This window comes from Protomyctophum bolini, assembly GCF_963924005.1.
Source record: "Protomyctophum bolini genome assembly, chromosome: 16".
NCBI classification, from domain to species: Eukaryota; Metazoa; Chordata; class Actinopteri; order Myctophiformes; family Myctophidae; genus Protomyctophum; species Protomyctophum bolini.
Window position 1 is genome coordinate 12,104,084 of NC_137877.1, and position 19,779 is coordinate 12,123,862.

The 19,779-nt window shown below is 46.3% G+C and overlaps 1 protein-coding gene across 1 annotated transcript in view; it reads right to left on the bottom strand.

Moving 5' to 3' along the window:
* LOC308330797 (uncharacterized protein) overlaps nt 1-18,745 on the bottom strand; it is a 42,909-nt gene extending 24,164 nt beyond the window's left edge. The window contains exons 1-6 of the mRNA XM_080785841.1: nt 18,129-18,745; nt 14,396-14,481; nt 5,853-6,029; nt 2,618-2,767; nt 891-932; nt 464-548 (exon numbers count right to left, since the gene is read on the bottom strand). Of these exons, the coding sequence (XP_080641967.1) occupies nt 464-548; nt 891-932; nt 2,618-2,767; nt 5,853-6,029; nt 14,396-14,481; nt 18,129-18,260 (672 nt within the window). The 5' untranslated portion in view covers nt 18,261-18,745. The remainder of the gene's footprint in view (nt 1-463; nt 549-890; nt 933-2,617; nt 2,768-5,852; nt 6,030-14,395; nt 14,482-18,128) is intronic.
* Nucleotides 18,746-19,779: the final 1,034 nt, after the last annotated feature.

The following is a 19,779-nucleotide window of genomic DNA, read 5'->3' on the forward strand; positions in this document are numbered from 1 at the left end:
GGGTCCGTGTGGTACCGTGACTACCGTCTAATACAGTATAGACCACACTGGGGATCCTTAAAACGTTCAGACAGAAGAGAAGAGAAGAGAAGAGAAGAGAAGAGAAGAGAAGAGAAGAGAAGAGAAGAGAAGAGAAGAGAAGAGAAGAGAAGAGAAGAGAAGAGAAGAGAAGAGAAGAGAAGAGAAGAGAAGAGAAGAGAAGAGAAGAGAAGAGAAGAGAAGAGAAGAGAAGAGAAGAGAAGAGAGCAGAGCAGAGCAGAGCAGAGCAGAACAGAACAGAACAGAACAGAACAGAACAGAACAGAACAGAACAGAACAGAACAGAGCAGAGCAGAACAGAACAGAACAGAACAGAGCAGAGCAGAGCAGAGCAGAGCAGAACAGAACAGAACAGAACAGAACAGAACAGAGCAGAGCAGAGCAGAGCAGAACAGAACAGAACAGAACAGAACAGAGTTCTTACATATGCACAGTTCCCGATGTCCTTGGCGAAGATCTTGAGCGGGATGGTTTTGGGGTCATCTCTCTCCTTCTCCTCGTGTATCCGGCTGGCCAATAGGAAGGAAGCGTTAGCGAATAGAGCGAACGACGGAAACCCAAACGCTCACATTACTGCGGCTGACGGTTTATGATCCGACGGCTTCAAAACTCCTTTCAGCCACGCAGACATTCATCCCCCTCCCCCTTTTACTGCCCCAAGACATGTTAAACAACACACACAGAGACACTCACACACACGCATGCAAACACACACACACACACACACACACACACACGCAAACACACATGCAAACACACCTCTCCACTGGTTGCTAACCACAGGCTACAGAAAACAAAGACCGATGGGCCGATTGTTATGAAATACGGCGTGACCCGTAGAGTCGGGTTACCTTTTGATGAGGGTCAGCCATTTCTCTTTGAGCTCCACGGAGCTGAGGAGAGACAGAAGACACATGGATGATGAGAGGACATCACACACACTATACATGTACTCATGTACTGTACTTAATTGACTCATAAAGACCTGAGGACGATTCTACAAATGGCTTCTAAATCCTGACAGTTAAAAAAAAAAGCCTATGTTTCTATGTCAGTGGTTCTCAAACATTTTCATGTCAAGGACCCCCAGAACTATATATGTAATTGGCCGCGGACTCCCATCTGAATATAGATGAAGAATATAGGGAAGCTACGATTATAACTACAATTATTTGAAAACTTTACTTACTAGTTATTTTCTAGATTTAGATTATTATTACAAAATTGATTTGGGATGGTTGGCTATTCAAAAATAGCACACATGTAGTGCTTTTACATCTGCTATTTTTGATACATTTTTTATTTGATTTCTTTTTATTTGAGTATTTATTTGATACTGATGTAGAACGAATTTTGCAGAATCCGCCTCAGGTCTTAATGTGTAACCACTTTATATTTAGCCAATCTACAGGCCCATCTACAAGCTCAGTCACAACGTGCCACATCGCGACGCGTTATGAGCTTCTAGATTGAAAACGTAATCCTTGGCACTTACTATATTTTGATGCCAATACTTTTATTCGGTTAAGTTTTGAATACTGGTGACTTTTACTTGTATCAGAGCGTTTCTACATTGTGGTACAGTATTGCCACTTTTAGTACAAAAATGTGAGTACGTCTTCCATCACCAATGATGAAGAGGACATGAGGTTTGATAGGCCTCAGGTCAGATCTTACGTAAGTCAGCCTTTCTCTGACCCTCTCCAGTCCGTCCAGCTGGGACTGAATTCCTGCTTTAAGGGCGTTCACTGTAAAACCCGGAGTGTTAATTCAACGTAGGAATTCCCTGCTCAACTTAAGCCTATATATTTAGCTGACCGGAGTCTCTCAGGGCCCTATGCGAGGCACCCCCCAACTCTCCTGTTTTTCTCCTTTTCTCTCTTTCTCTCGAGGAGAGCTGATCTACAAGCTGCCACGACGCGTCACTTTGCGATGTGCGTGTGCGGTGGGATGTGCGCGCGTGCTTTCTGTACCCGAATGTGTCATAAAATATTCATGCGTCTGTGCGCGTTCAACACGAGTGTGTGTGCGCATGTCTCTCGGTGTGTGTGTGTGTGGTCGTGAGAAGGGACTTTTTACGGCTGGGAACACCTCATTTGTTGCCGCGCGGTTCAGTCGGTAAGATTTACGGCGTGTGCGGCTGGTGTGTTCAATCCGACTTCCTTTCAATAATAGGCTCACTGGACACCATGTCCTCCTGACTCTTACAAAAACTACACTGTACACAATGTGCAGAAGCGTATTACACGCTGTGATATATAGGTGAGGAAAAGAAGAGTGTGTGTGTGTGTGTGTGTGTGTGTGTGTGTATGTGTGTGTGTGTATTACTATACAGTATTCTACAGTATTCTACATTCTACAGTATAGTAGAACCATTTATAGTTGTTTTTTATGGTTGAGAAAAAGATTTCTAGAGATATGTTTACGATTAGGAAAAGTTTCAAGTCGCGGTCAGGCTTAGGATTCGACATTTAGGAGTTAGGTTTTCGGCATAATAGGGTCCGAGTTATGCAAGAGTGTGCCTGCGTGTGTGTGTGTGTGTGTGTGTGTGTGTGTGTGTGTGTGCGTGCGTGCATACCTGAAGGTGGCCACACAGTTGCAGGTGGGCCAGCCCATGACGAAGCTCCTCTCCGGACTGGTGCTTCCCTCACACACCTCGTCCAGGCAGCCTGCCGTCCACATCTCACACACACGCACCTGGGCTTTCAGCTTGAAGTGGGTGGGCGACCTGTGTGTGTGTGTGGGGGGGGGGGGGATATGCTATTAATAGGACAGTGGTTCTCAACGTTTTTAGTAAGCATAATCATTGTCATATCCCCACCCCCCCACACGCACACCCACCCTGACAAGAACGTGGAGGCTCCACAGATAAATAGTGCGAGAAAATAGCAGATCTACCAGCTCACAACGCCTCGCAAAGCAAGGCTATTTTCAAAATGTTTTCGTATATTATTTGCCAGTTTGGCCAACAATGTTTCACCAGTTTTACAGTAAAGTTTGTTGGTTACTTTTGGTGTGGAAGTATTAAAAACGGGCTTAAAGTCCTTAAATTGTCCCTTCACTGTCTGCTGGGGACCCTCACGTCCCGTCCTGTCCTGTCCCGACCCGTCCCACTGTAACTACAGTAAGAACCTTATAGTTCTTAGGTACAGATCCACCCTGACGTGCTCTCACTGCCAACTCCTGGCTTGGCGCTGTGCTTGTCCTGGTGGACACCTTTCTGAGGACGCCATTTTTGTTCTTTCTGTCAGGTAGGGCCTACCTGACCGAAAGAACCCAACCCAACATTTTTATACTGAAGTACCACCTCAGAACATATTTGGCTCTCCAAGTATACCTCCATAATAATTAAAATATAGCGTATATTTGCCCTTTTTATTCCATTCCTAAGCCAATAATGCTGCTGCTCTGACAAAACTCTGTCTAATCACTAATTAGCACAGCTGATGATATTTCTAATGTGATTAATCCGTTCTCAAATCCGCTATTAACGGCTAGGTGTGCTGTCATGCTCATTTCAGCATGGCTGGATAGCCTATTTCAACCAACTGCTTGGTCAGAAAAACTACCTGTATAGTAGTAATATTTCATTACACTTTTGTCTTTTCTCTCCTTTTTTGGGGCGACTCCTCTCTGTACCACCAGAGGGGAGCTCAAGTACCACCAGTGGTACCGGTACCAGTGGTGGTACCGGTACCAGTGGTGGTACTAGTACCTCTGGCTACGCATTCCGTAACTGACCCCAGTTGCCCCGTAAAAAAATAATGAAAAGAAAGAAAAAAAAGACAAACTTTGGTAGCCGAAGACCACAGTACAAATGCACTATAAAGGCCACGAACCCCCATTAGAAATACCATTCTATACACTGTTCAATCCTCAGCGTATATTCAACTCTGGGAGTGTACGAATGGAACCAAATGGACCCCATTTTGTTCCCTTGGCAGATCGGGACATTCTGCCAACAAGTCACCAATGTGACCGCAGTGACCGCAGCCCGCCTCTCTTTACTGACAGTCCAATGAAATGGAAATGCCTCGAAATGGTTGCATGATGCCGGGGAACACGACACATATGGAATCCATCTACTGGACGCGTGAGCACGCACACGCATGCACACACACGCACACGCACACACACACACACACACACACACACACACACACACACACACACACACACACAGTCAGCCCTAGAGGCGGTGCTGGTCGTCATATGTTGTGGGGTGGGGCTGGTCCTTTATACAGTGCTGAGAGCTCATGTCTATAATTGGTTTTATTACATTCTGCCTGAACCCAGGCTGGGCTGGAGGAATGTGTGTGTGTGTGTGTGTGTGTGTGTGTGTGTGTGTGTGTGTGTGTGTGTGTGTGTGTGTGCGTGCGTGCGTGCGTGTGCAGTGTCCACCCGACAGAGACAATATGCATGCATCAAAATGACTGTGTATTATAAATGTATTCAATGACCTGTTAAGGGCCATTCACACTGAGCTACGATAACTACAACAACAAGCATAATGAAGTCACAGCGTCCACAGAACGATAGAGGCATGTAAACAATGCATAAAACAGTAACACACTCCAGCTGTTGTCAGAGATATATCCACCCATGTGGTGCCGAAAGACAGGATGTAATGGACAATCTGACAATCAATTATTAATTATAAAGAGGCGAGCATACCTGCGGTAATGCCAGCTTACAGCCTTCCAGGCCAGCTATATATGAGCTATTCATAATCGTCTCCTCATCTCCGCTAACAACTAAACTTTCCGAGGGCGAGTTGAGACCGACTGCGTTCCGAACCAGATGTCCTTCTGGTGGATTTAAGCATGGCTGTCGTTGTTCATAAAGACATGCGGCAAGCGATATATCGCCCGCGCGACCCTCCGCGAGTTGTCGTTATACAGTTGCGGTGTGGACACACTGTCATCCACTCCGTTTAGAAAATACAAAACGACATTGTTTATCGTCATCGTGCTCATTGTGAGTGTGATGCTTCATGCGTTCGGACAGCATAAATCAGCGTGCAGTGCACATGCATTTAGCGTACATAGGCTACAGTATGTGTATATAGACATGTACGCGTTGCATGCATGTGTGGTTTTCTACCACAAATTCTTGTGGGCAATCATAACTTGGGAGCATATATGTATGTACTTTGTGTGCGCGTGCCTGCCTGCGTGCGTGTTGTCCCAGTGAGAGTGCATGGTGGGGAGCCGCCATGCGTGTGTGAGTGCGTGCGTGCCGTGTTGTCCCAGTGAGAGTGCATGGTGGGGAGCCGCCATGCGTGCGTGAGTGCGTGCGTGTTGTCCCAGTGAGAGTGCATGGTGGGGAGCCGCCATGCGTGTGTGAGTGCGTGCGTGTTGTCCCAGTGAGAGTGCAGGGTGGAGAGGCTCCACGCGGGCCCATGATGTGGCTTTGATCTGGCTTCACATGGCTTTAATTAGCTGAGAACCTAATTATAGACTGGACCTGAAGCAGCTGAGCTATAGGGACTGAGGAAAGGACGGAAGGAAGGGAAGAAGGGAAGAAGAGAAGGGACAATCCCTCTCATCCCCCCAAAAAAGCAACATTTTTCATGAATTGACAACAAACTAATTAATTTCTGTTTTTTTTCCAGTAATTTCATAGAGAAATCAAAGAAGGTTCTGGTTTATGTCTGATGTTTCCGCATTGCTTCATCTCACCTAGGCATGTTTGCCCCCTCTTGTTTGTTTTTTTTGTTAGCCCTTTCTACTCACAGCTCTCTCACACACACACACACACACACACACACACACGCACACACACACACGCACACGCACGCACACGGTGCTTACTTGGCCTTGGCGACGAGGAGTGTGTCGGTGAAGAGGAAGAGGTGTCTGTCCTGCGTCTGGAGGCCAGTCTTCAGCTGGGTGTGAGCGTGGGCCAGGAACACTCTGCCGGGACACGCTGCCAGGAAGGCCTGCACCAGAGGACAGGTCTCTGGACTGACCGGGCTGAGACAGTTCTCCCTGTGGAACACACAGAGAAGATAGAACCTCATTATGACTCTGGACTGACCGGGCTGAGACAGTTCTCCCTGTGGAACACACAGAGAAGATAGAACCTCATTATGACTCTGGACTGACCGGGCTGAGACAGTTCTCCCTGTGGAACACACAGAGAAGATAGAACCTCATTATGACTCTGGACTGACCGGGCTGAGACAGTTCTCCCTGTGGAACACACAGAGAAGATAGAACCTCATTATGACTCTGGACTGACCGGGCTGAGACAGTTCTCCCTGTGGAACACACAGAGAAGATAGAACCTCATTATGACTCTGGACTGACCGGGCTGAGACAGTTCTCCCTGTGGAACACACAGAGAAGATAGAACCTCATTATGACTCTGGACTGACCGGGCTGAGACAGTTCTCCCTGTGGAACACACAGAGAAGATAGAACCTCATTATGACTCTGGACTGACCGGGCTGAGACAGTTCTCCCTGTGGAACACACAGAGAAGATAGAACCTCATTATGACTCTGGACTGACCGGGCTGAGACAGTTCTCCCTGTGGAGGACATGTCGGGTTTATACGGAATCCAAATGACTGAGATCAGTCGCGGGACTCTTTGGTGACTGAGAACTTGAATCCATTAACACAAACAATGACAGTTCAACAATGGGATCATAACGACAGCAATGGAAGCAAATTAACGTGACAAACAAAACCGTCTAACTTTCACTTTCAACCAGGCTTCCCCATTTTGAATGTGATTCATAATGATACAAACAATGTCATTTATAAACTCATACAATTGAGAAAATAGCAGGTCTGTCTCCATGGCTCACGTGTGGCGATGTGCCACGCTTTGAGCCTGTATAGATACTAGTTGCTATCGTATGGCAGAAGCATAAAGGAAGTGGCTAAGCTACTGTGCCATCACACACGTTTGTTTGGCTAGCAGTTCCATTTTTAGGCTTGGTTAACCACACAGAACACCAAACTTTAAATCCAGGCAGTCTCTGGCTGCCAAAGCTGGGTCCATGTGAGCTCTACAGGATCATATTCAAACACGACGCGTTCCATTTGGAGCACCACTATGAGGGGCGGGAGGCGTGGAGGCATGAAATGTACCTGGCTGGTGGAGGAAGCTGGCTGAAGCTACGTAAACACGGAGCTTACCTAGCCCATTCTGACCTGAGATCAGATTCTAAAGATGTCTTCTACATCCTGACAGTTTTCTGAAAAAGCTGTTTCTATGTCAGTCGATTTAAAAAAAATAGCAGACCTACAAGCTCGTACTCGTAGCGCGCCACTCGGTGGCGCGCTATGAGCTTGTAGATCTGCTATTTTCCAATAGCTAAAGCATAACATAACTGTAAGCCTAGACTCTAGGAGTGTGTGGTTTTGGGCTAATGCCTCAGGTTTAGGTAGGCAAAGCCCAGGCAGATTACAGGGTAAGGCATCACCCAGAGATACAAGGAAAGGACGATGGTAAGCTGAGAGGTTGGACGGTTTGAATGCCAACCAGGGATATTTGTCTGGGGAATGTATTTCATTTGGTCGTTCTCAAAGTGGGGTCCATGGACCCTCAGTGTTCCTTGAGGGGGTTCCAAATGGACCCTTACAGGTCTGTAACTCTGTCTGATGAAAATGCGCTTTACATAGATTGTGCATTACATTCACACACACACATCCACATCCACACACACACACAAACACACACCGATGGCGGAGGAAACCATGCAACTAATAGGCGAGTGCGCTCCCCGTGCGCATTTCCGAACACACCATATGTGACATTGGGAGATGGATGTGCTCTCCTGGTTGGTGATACTATGTGACATTGGCAGATGGATGTGTCCTCCTGGCTGGTGATACTGGGAGATGGATGTGTCCTCCTGGCTGGTGATACTATGTGACATTGGCAGATGGATGTGTCCTCCTGGCTGGTGATACTGGGAGATGGATGTGTCCTCCTGGCTGGTGATACTATGTGACATTGGCAGATGGATGTGTCCTCCTGGCTGGTGATACTGGGAGATGGATGTGTCCTCCTGGCTGGTGATACTATGTGACATTGGCAGAAGGATGTGTCCTCCTGGCTGGTGATACTGGGAGATGGATGTGTCCTCCTGGCTGGTGATACTATGTGACATTGGCAGAAGGATGTGTCCTCCTGGCTGGTGATACTATGTGACATTGGCAGATGGATATGCTCTCCTGGCTGGTGATACTATGTGACGTTGGGAGATGGATTGATGGAAAGAGTGGGGAGTTTCTAGAGAGGAAGCGGAAATCGTTGGGAAGCTCCATCCTTTCCTGTTTACGCTTGACAGTGAGATAAAAGGCCTAGATCACACATACTCACTCATGCGTGCATGTGAGCACTCACACACCCACCCATATTCATCTCTCTGATGCTCGGTGTACAGTTGGACATACAAAGATGTCACACACCGAAAATAGCTCGCAGTGCTCACGGATCTCTCGTAAATCGCTTGGAGATTTCTGCCACGTGCACAACAGCAGCATGTGACCCGCTGAGGGAGGGAGGGAGGGAGGGGGTGAGGGCTCCATCACTCCACTCGTAATATTCCCAACAATCTCTTTTTCCATCGCTCTTCACATTGGATTGCATAATAATTCATCGTAGTTACATAAGTCGTTAAACAACTTTCAGATGAGTGACCCTGGGCGACCTCGCTGTACGGTCCATCTGTTCCTTCAGCTCGTCAAGAACAGAACCGAGCCGATTCAATTAAACAAAAAACACACAGAGAGAGAGAGAGAGAGAGAGAGAGAGAGAGAGAGAGAGAGAGAGAGATGAATGGATCCAATTAAGTTGTGATCTTTGGCCAGCCAGTGAAGCAGGGCGGGAGGCATCTCCGGGACAGACATTGGTATTGAAAACTTAACTGAAACTTCCCGGAATGGAACAATGGCATTGTGAAAACATTTAAAAAGCAGGGAGAGGGGGGGGGGGGGGCAGAATCTGAGGGTCTGAATGCATGGGAGACCAACAGATCTGCCTCCCAGCCTGGATTCAGACCATGGCAAGGCTCATGACGAGACAGAGAAGCATGTCCACTGTCCTCTGGCCGTCATGCACATCCAAGACATACCTTGTGTAAAAAACACAGTGCATAATGGTCTATTTTTGCACTCTTGGAGTTGACCACTTAAGCCCCGTTTCAAAAATAGTAACATAGCAATTTTTGAAAATAAAAATAATTATGACACTCCAGGGGTCCTTGAGAGGGTCTCCCAGCTAGGATCAAAATGGATCCTTAACCGGTCTGTGAATCTGAGAATGTAGAAAAGGAACCAAATGGAGTATGGACCGTTTTTAAGGGGTCTCCAATGCACACCAGACTGGGGGTCCTTGGAATTGAAAGGTTTGAGAACCACTGCTTAAATTGACACTGGATTTTGCATTGGCTCTGTGAGCGCGCACACACACACACACACACACACACACACACACACACACACACACACACACACACACACGTGCACGCGCACTCACACACTCACATACACATCTTCCGTATTCACCGCACATCCCCTCCCCCCTGACTGCGTGACGGACAGCCGCACTGGCCGTCCCAATGGAGCTGATGGATGAGAGGCTAAGCGGCTCCATTGTCCGTCATGTGATGTTGATAAATTGGACACGGAGCTCCGCGCCGGTCCACATACACACACGGTCATCTTTGTTATAGGGGGAGCGGAGGCTGGGGTCCGCATACACACACGGTCATCTTTGTTATAGGGGGGAGCGGAGGCTGGGGTCCGCATACATACACGCTCATCTTTGTTATAGGGGGAGCAGAGGCTCCGGGGACGGACAGGAACAAATGTTGACATTCGGCGGGGACAATAAGCGGGTGTGTTTTCAGCCCTACACACAATGGAGGCCGTTTGATTCAGCACTCGCATACCTATGACAGAACCACACGGCATACTAATGTCCCAGCATGCATGAATCAATGCTGAATGTAAGATGAGGTGCACTGGCTAATGGACGCAGGCACGCACACTCACACAGGCACGCACAAACACGCACACACACGCACACACACAGGCACGCGCACACACACACAAACACCCCTCTTTCCCTTGAACATCTCTACAGATTTTTCTCAAAAGTCCAGACAGACCAAGCTCAGCTGTTGCATGACTGAGACAGAGAGAGATTGAAGTGAGAATCTGCTCTGCTGCCTGCTTGGCTCTTAGCCAGCGGGCTTCTCGGTTAGAAAGTTAGAAACCCCCCGATTTATTTGCCTTTCTCTCTCGGCTCCGTCCACGTAAAACTTCAAGCCTTTTGTGGCCTACAAAAGGAGTCAAGTGCACCACTTCAGGGTAGACAGGTGTAGACAAATTGACAATAAATTTAATCTTATTGGAAGAGAAGGCAGCCTAGTAAATTATAACTGAGGAATGCAGGGAAGTTGCTGCCTGGCACGCACACGCACACGCACACGCACACGCACAAGCACACACGCACAAGCACACACACACACACACAGTCACACACACACACACACACACCTGCTTCGGTACAGTATTTCAACGAAGGGGAACGTGTTAGAATAAATAGTCACACGTGCATACACATGCCATGAGGTAAGACTACTAATGCAGACTCTAGGCACTAGGTGTGTGTGTGTGTGTGTGAAGCGCAGCCGTGTGACAGACAGGAGCTTTCCATTCCATGTAAACGAGACTCTGTCCCGTGAAAACAAGACAGGACCGCATTCTGATCCATGAAAGCAAGCGGACACATCTCATTGTGACACTGTATAGGCTCAACCATACCCTCAAGACAGGACATATCGACTGCAGCATGAAAAGTATAGGGCTGTGCGTGGCTGCGTGCGCCTGCAGTCCAGCCTGTAGTAGTGGAGTGAGAAAGGTGACATCAGGCTAAACGTATGGTGCCTGGTTTAGGACACTGATATCTCTACAATCTGGAGATGATATCTCCTCTGGACTGAAGGAGCTCCACGGATGAGGTGTGTGTGTGTGTGTGTGTGTGTGTGTGTGTGTGTGTGTGTGTGTGTGTGTGTGTGTGTGTGTGTGTGTGTGTGTGTGTGTGTGTGTGTGTGTGTGTGTGTGTGTGTGTGTGTGTGTGTGTGTGTGTGTGCACTCAGGAGGTGACGTAAGTGGTGAACTTGAGCTGAAGGCCAGGGTGTCTCCAGGCCCGAAGTGATATGTTGTGTATAATGATGGCATATCGAAATAGCAGAGCTGACGTGTCGTATCTTATGCGTGACGCTTGTGAGCTTGTAGATCCGTTATGAGTGTGAATTGAGCTTTACACGGAAGGCGAGGAGTCACCTGGGGGGCTTGGAAAACCTGGAAGGGAATATGACCAGGGACAGATGAGATACAGTAGTAAAGAAATAAAAGTGACTGATTCTCACTGTGTGAAGGTGAAATACATTCAGTCTTAAAGGTTCCAGGGAGGGTTAATTTGACCCATAAGGGTCAAATTGGTTCCATATTCGTTTCCAGGATTTCCACTCTGTCCCGTCTATGAAAGATTCTGCTGTCTGGTCATGTCACATCACACCACAAAAAAGACAATATCTCTCTCACTCACTCACTCACTCACTCACTCACGCACACGCGCACACGCACACACACACACGCACACAGTGGGGGTTAACCCAGGTGACCTCTCCTGTCCTTTACACCTCCTGACAAGGGTTCAGGGGTTAAGGGTGACAGCTGAGAGTGTCAAGTCCTGGCTCCTTCCCTTCTGCGCATTCCTAGACACACACACACACACACACACACACACACACACACACACACACACACACACACACACACACGCACGAAAGCATGCATACAACACTGCCTCAGTCAGTGAGGGGAGTCAGACACCATAAACAGACTGACACAAAGACTCTCACTTTCTCTCCCCAAACTCAGTCTGCACACACACACACACACACACACACACACACACACACGCACAGTCGCACAGACACACGCGCACGCTCCCGTTGCCCTGAGCTCAGTGACCTATTAAACAGTGTGCAGTGTTGTGTTCAACATAAGTCTAAGTGGTCCGGTTTCGCACGTCAGTGTAATCTCCCCAAGGCAAACAACTGTCTACAAGAACATAAAACTGCTCCGATAGCACACAGGAAAACACGTCACACCGCTGCCAGCAACACAGCGCCGGGTTTCGGGAACCAGATGACAGGTTTGTGGAGGTCCGAAGCAAAACATTGCTCCTCAGAGAACCGAGGCCCATAACTGGGGGGCATGCGGATGATGACCAGCTCAGTGGCCTTGTGGTTAGAGTGTCCGCCCTCAGACTGGGAGGCCGATCCCCGGCCGGGTCAGACCAAAGACTATGGGACCAAAATGGGACCCAGTGCCTCCCTGCTTGACACTCAGCATCAAGGGTTGGATTGGGGGTAAGTCCCTGCGACATACTAGCGTCATGTCCAGGGGGTGTACATCAAGCTGCCTCACACTACAGAAACAGGATAGGCTCCTGCCCTATGGGCCTCATGGCTCGGCAAGGCTACTTACTATGCGGGATGATGTGCCGGTGCTTGATGAATTGAATACATGTATGGGACCACAATGGAAACGTACCTCTGTACTTGATTCACACTGTTAATAAAGTATTCATTCAGTCAATCAAATGGAAGCCTATACGCTTTGAAAAGAGTGGTCCAGGAGGCACCCTCTGTGGTTCCCTGAGGTGCAGCCTGTAACTCTGAGTGTCCTCAAAATTTAAACAATGTTAAGATCTAAGCGGCTCACTGGAATGGAACCACAGGGGCTTTACAGAGGTTACGTTTTCTTTGGAGGAATCGATTCCTCAAAGAAGAAGAGTCAACTCAGCATTTTACTGGTTAGTGCAATAATCTGTATAAAACACTTCATCGTCAACATATTTAAAGATGATACAGGGTGACAGGGAGGATTGTTCTTCACTCTTGCTCATTATCTGATTATCCAATCGGCGTTGAGCATTTTTCGACGTCAATTCACAGTAAAATTGCATTGTTCCAATTGATGTATGAGTATGATATCCATATGCATGCATCTCAACTTCAGATATGTTACACATAACACTAGTGAATGTGAGAAACAGGAGCCACAGCCTGTAGTGAATGTATTCTCCCCAGGGGGCACATAATGACTTTAGGAGGAAGGTGGCCTTGGTGATACGAGGCTGATGAAAGGTTCTGATAGCAGACAGTGTGAGGCAGCTTCAAGGCCTCCTCCGTGCCATGAATTGTGACAGAGGCTCCTTGTTTCATGTTGTAAGAGGAGGCACGGTTCTTGTACAGCAGTGGTTGTCATTCTCAAACATTTTCATGTCAAAGGACCCCCAACATTGATGTGTGTTTGTTTGTTTGGCTGTCATTTGAAAGGATTTTGAGCCAGGGGCCCCCGTATGAAAAGATTTGTCTAGATTAGCAAGCTCCCAAAACATTAAATATTGCTTAAGTGTTTTAAACCGCTCGTAATGTTCCCCCCTGGAACCGTCTCAAGGACACCAGTGGGGGCCCCAGGCCCAGAACCAGTGATTTATTGTATTAGCTAATTGTTTTTTTACAGCATCTTTTATTGAATGATGTGGTTAGTTAAGTTGAGGACACAGTGGAGACAACGAGGAACAATTTCCTTAAAACTAGCAGAGCATGGAATGCAACACAGGCTCCATGCAGCCCGAAAGTGGTTATTATTGTGGTTTCAAAGTCAAAGTCAAGACCATTATTATGGTTTTGTATTTTTCCTTTGTTTTTTTGTTTTCATTTCATTTTCACTTTCATATATTTAAGTTCTCAAGTCGGTTTGTTAGTTTCAGTTTAGTTGTTACTGTGTAGGAGGCATGTTTAGCTATACTTTCTAAATAATAATACATAATAATACATTGTATTTATAAGGCGCCTTTCAGGGCATTCAAGGTCCCCGTACAACAAGTAAAAACAGTTGACACAAAACCCAGTTAAAAGCAAAAGCAGACAATAAAGTACAGCTTGCAGCAGAAAACACAGATCAATCATAGGCCTGCCTAAACAGGTGGCTTTTGAGGTGGGTTTGAAAATTGAAATGAGGTGATTGAGTCCATGTTTCTTATATCAGGGGGGAGGGAGTTCCATTTGTATACTCTCTGAGTCATTTAAGTTTGAGAACCGTTGAGAACCGTTGACCTCCGTTGTCACTGTTGTTACTACCGGAGCATAAGGAAAAGTATCTCTCTATACTAGCAGCTGCACAGTGGCGTGCACAGACATTTAGAGGGGCTCTAGCACCCCCTAGTGTCTATCTGTGCACGCCACTGCAGCTGCACATGAGAGTGAAGAGCAGCAGAGCACAACGTGATGCATATAAAGTTCATCATGGTTACCTGGACATGCTTCTGGTCTTGGTAAGTGCTTTACTGATGACCAGGGAGGGTGCAGACTGTCTCCGCTGGGCGAGGGTCTTCATCTTCTGCACACAGAGAGGGACAAACAGGAGATGAGACGGGTCAACGTGCGTGCGTGCATACATGCGTGCGTGCGTGCGTGTCTGTGTGCATACGTGTGTGCGTGTAAGGCGAGCGAGCAAAAGAGAGCACCAGAGAGCAGTTGAATGAAAGCAGAAGAGGAGAGGTACCAGATGGAGGGAAAAAAGTATTGTATAAGATTAACAGACATTAAGAGGGGAAGCTCTGTAAAGATAAGATAAACTTTCAGGTCAATGAATGGGAACGGCCCATCCTATAGCACAGTGGTTCTCAAAGCAAACAAATCAGCTCGACCATGTCACCGTTAACCCCATTCATCGATCGGCTGTTCGAAAATAGACCACCTACAAGTTCACAAGGCGTCGAGATACCACGTGTTGTGAGCTTATAGATGTGCAGTTTTCAGAACATCTTGAACAAAATGTACAAAACATTGGGAATAGATTTGAAAGATTTGAACAACACAAATCAGTTTTTCTGAGGGCCACCTATGTCCAGCTTTGTGTGTACCAAAATTTGAGATGATTTGATTGGCCGAGCACGGAATGGGACGTATGTTGATGTATGACGATAAGAGCTTTTTTTTCTTTTTTCATTCTTTGGCACCAGGAACCCCATATTAACAAACCCACCCATTGTCTTTTACTCAAAACCACATGAGTTCCGGGGGTCCAAATACATATCAATTTGAGGGGTCCTTGACATGACAATGTTTTCAGAATCACTGCTATAGCAGAACTGAAGCATAGTCTTGGTCTCTGTGGCATGTCAGGCATCCCCTATGGTCACCGCAGTCATTCCATTCCAAACCTAATCTATTTACACCATACCGCCAAAACCACGTGAGGCAGGAGGAAAAAAAGAGACGGGTGCTCATACTATACAGTACGTTCATTCAATCTAGAAAAAGGGGGGGGGGCAGAAAAAAGAAAGATGTGACAGAAATCAAATATAGCGTCCGTTCGTAACCTCATTTCAACGTGACCCAGAAGTAAACACATTCCTTTCCTCTGTAATGTAAAGTAAATCAAGTTAGTCAGTCAGTCAGTCAGTCATGTCTGCTTGATCGCAAACACAAACGCATCAAAAGTAGCATATGTGCAAGCCTGAAACGCCGTGCAACGTGACATGTTTTGAGCTCGTAGATCTGCTATACATTTGCTACTTATGAATTTGAATCCTTAAAAAGTAAAAATGTGCGAGCTTGTAGGTCTGCTATTTTTTTAAATCGTGAAAATGTGCCTTGCTCAAATCTTTTAATATATATATTCTTTGAGAGCGAACGATTTTAACGGAGGCGGGGTCCCCGAGACAACATATTTTCAAATTGGGGTTGGCAGCCAAATGCACATAATTCAGGGGGTCCTTGACATGAAATATTGAACACCACTGACAGAAACATAAATTAAAATTTCGACATCATGCCTAAATGGGCTAATCCAGGGGTTCTCAACCCATGGGTCGCGACCCCTCGGGGGGGAAATGAAGAGTTTACATAGTGCATGCATACACCTTCCCTAATGTATATCTGGTTTCAGTAGTTATTTATTATTATTGTCTCTATTGTTAAGGTTATTGTAGCAGTCAATTTATATCGGGGGTCGGGGAGGGAGGGAGGGGGCGCGGTCCCCGATACATTTCCAAAGTATTTCCGGGGGTCCCCGGCCAAAGACGTTAAGAACCCCTGGGCTAATCTACAGATCATCTCAAGCTATGCAGTAACTATATAAACTCATGGTATAGCTTTCAGAGCTCCAACACACATACAGTATAGGCCTAAGCAACATCATGACAACATCACACAGATTGTTATCCAAGGAGGGAACAGGATGTGGCATGTGGACGTTCAACATTTCAATGTAAATTCTTGGCCTACGACCACTATTTACATTGACAGAGACAAGGCTTGTCCTGTAGTTAAAGCTATGTGCAAAAGAACCTACCATCAAAACGCTGACAGGCTGACTGCTTCCCAGATATTGTGAAATACTCCAGCAACTATAATAGCTATACTCAACTCAACACTGCTTTGTGAAAGCAGAACTCAGTCTGTTGCGCAATTTCCACTGACAGAATGTGCATGGACTTGAGGGGGTCTGTTGAACATGTTCTGTTTTTGACTCCACCGCACTTGAGCCAAAGTCAGATGTCCTGTCATGCATTCATGATGGGCAAATATGTCTCTCTATTGATTCCATTTCATTCCACACGATATTTGTAGGGTGCAGTTACACATTAAAACACCACCGGGAGGAGGGCGCTGTTTACTAGAATTCCCAGCGCCTCAGATAATAACATCAGATTTGATGTCCAGCTCTCTGGTCGGTCCATACTGCGTTATAGGACGGAGCTCTCTTCTCTTTCTAACACTACGGACCAGTCAGAGCTAATTGATTTATATAAAACGCCTCCTCTGATTACCCGGACATGGCATGTACAAATATAGCGGTGTGTGTGTGTGTGTGTGTGTGTGTGTGCACGCGCGTGTGTGCGCGCGTGCGCATCATACAAACCGCCGTTTAGCCTTAGAAGCGTTTAGCCTGTCCGCATTTACTATAATCACTGTGAAAATAGATTAAACTTCACAGGCTAAAGTGTAAAGGAGTCAGTGTAATGTGAGCAGTAATGTGATAATGTGCAGGCGCAACATCACTCCATAATATAAGCGCGTCTGTTTCGCAGCGTGCATGCTGTTGGCAGACAGGGTGGCACAAAGACAGCCAGCCACTGTCAGCCAGATATTACACATTTTAATGAAAATCTAATTCATAGCCTCTACTCGTGAGGGTGGCTTCTTAAAAAAACCCAGAACAGATAGGCTAAAAGATTGAAGGTAACTAACAACTCGTTAGCTTGTAGATCAGTTCTTTGTGGAAAGTGACTCCCGGCCGTCCCGATGGAATGAATGAGGATGTTCTAGTTCTACTGCGACGCTCCCACTGATTAGAGCACACTGTGTCATCAACACCTTATCTGCTTTGTCTCCAATAAGACTCCAAAATGATTAGATTTAGATTTAGAACCTAATCAATTTAAATGATAGGATTTAGCTGTTTGTTTAGCCTATAGCCTTCTTATACAAAGTGATCCAGAAATTGCTCTCTGTGTAAGCAATAACAACACAATATCCCTAAAATAAGGACAATCCTCACCATTCCCCTATATAGGCTTAATTGGTAAATAATAATACATATTGGCTTGCCTAGTACTTTTTTGACTGGCAATAGGCCATATGCAACTGCTAAAAAAATATATAGACTGCTGATTCCCGAGCAGTTTGGGGCGTCTGTGGCACAATCAATGCTGTATTCAGTCAAAAAGTAGACCAGGCAAATTTCTGGGAAATTGGGAATAGCTAGAACGCAAAACAGAACCACATGCTGGAATCTCAGATGACAACATGCACTCAAAATGTCAAAAATCTATTAAATAATCAATAAATATAGGGATATTGGATATAGCCGTTAAGCATTGTCAAATGAATGTCACAAAATGTCCATCAAAAACAGCTCAGAGACGTAACGTTACGATATTAAAAACAGCTTGTTGGAATCGGAGCAGTCTTCAGAGAGAAGAACGACAACGTAAACAACATTTTAATTTCGTGTATAGTTGATAACAGCCAGACTACCTTCTTGTTCTCTGGTGGTGGAGCAGCAGCGCTGACTTTGCTCCCCGCCGTCAGAGACTCGGACCCGGGTCTATTCTGCTGCTGCTGCTGCTGCTGCCCGATCGTTGCCTGTTGCGGCGACATGGTTTCCATCAAGACAAGACTTCTATAATAATAGATCCACTTGGGCCAAAGTACCAACAACAAAGCGAGGCAATTATATTCCCACTATAGTCCCATTATAGTTCCAAAGTTATCCATGGGTGTCCGAAGAAAAGAAGAAGCGCTTAAAAACACCAGTGGAGAAGACGGTCCGGGAGAACCCTGCATCACACCACGCACACTGAGCGCTCAGAGAGAGAGAGAGACAGCTGGATCAAGGACTGAATGAATATTTGGGACTCCACGCACGGCGGCATGCAGCCGAGCAGCCACTCAAGCTCCGTGCGTCTCCACTGCTCTCCTGTCTCGACTGAACTAAACTGACTCACTGAGGCTGAGCCACTTGAGTCTGCCTCGGCTGTTTCAACCGTGCATGCGTTTGGATGACGAAAGACCACGGGCGCGTTCTGTTGTTGTGTGTGTGTGTGTGTGGGGGGGGGGGGGGCGATTCGATCTAAGCAAGCTCTTTTAATATTAATGTAGGCCTAAAGGTGATATTTCGTAGCTGAAGTTTGTGTGGACAAAAGTTAAAACTCATATCCCCAGCTCTTTACTAGTGTTACCAATTTCAGCCAATCAGCAGAGAGTATCCATTTATTATCTTCATGAAAAAAGGAAAGAAAAGAAAAAAAAAGAAAAGAAAAAAGGAAAGGAAAGAGAATGTTGTCATGGACACCCAAATTGAGGCCATATGTCAAATGATCCTGATATGACAAATATGTTCCGGCTTCAATTAAATGAAATAATGCAAATGTCAGAACATTTTTTTTGTGTAATTTCAAGTTAATTGAATTATATAGTGCGGAATAAACTACTCCTCATTTGGCTGGCTACCCTGTGCAGAGTGACACCCCTGGCCTGAAGGACCCCTGGGTCACCACTCCCCAGACCCCACATTGACAAACTGTCTGCATTAAGCCACAAAGCATCAGCATACAGCAGTGGTTCCTAAACTTGTTCATGTCAAGGACCCCCAAATTGACACTAATTAGCCCGTGGACCCCATTTGAAAATATATGCCATGCAGGGACCCCCCTTAAGAGAAGATTATTACAGTTCTAGCAGTGATTCTCAACCATTTTAATTTCAAGCACCAGCAGTTGGACATGCATTAGGCTACAGACCCCTATGTTTAATGGCAATATTGTAAAATCAATGTTAATTTAACTCTGAGAGTGTACAAATGGAATTTGTACACTCTCCGAGTTACAGACCCATAAGGGTCCATTTGGTTCCTAACAAGCTTGGGTCCCCCTGGAACTCCCTCAAGGACCCCTGGGGGTCCCCGGACACCACTTTGGGAACCCATGGCCTATACAGTAAAATCTCTTCACCAAAAATAGCATATTTACAAGCTGACAATGCATCATGTTGTAACGCATTGTGAGCTTGTAGATCTCCTATTGTGAATGTCGTCCCCCCAGAATAGGGATGCTGGGGTTTAAGTGGCTAAATGCCAAGTCTTTTTCAGTCCTAATGGAAACAAACATTCTCTCCAGTTTTCCCCGTG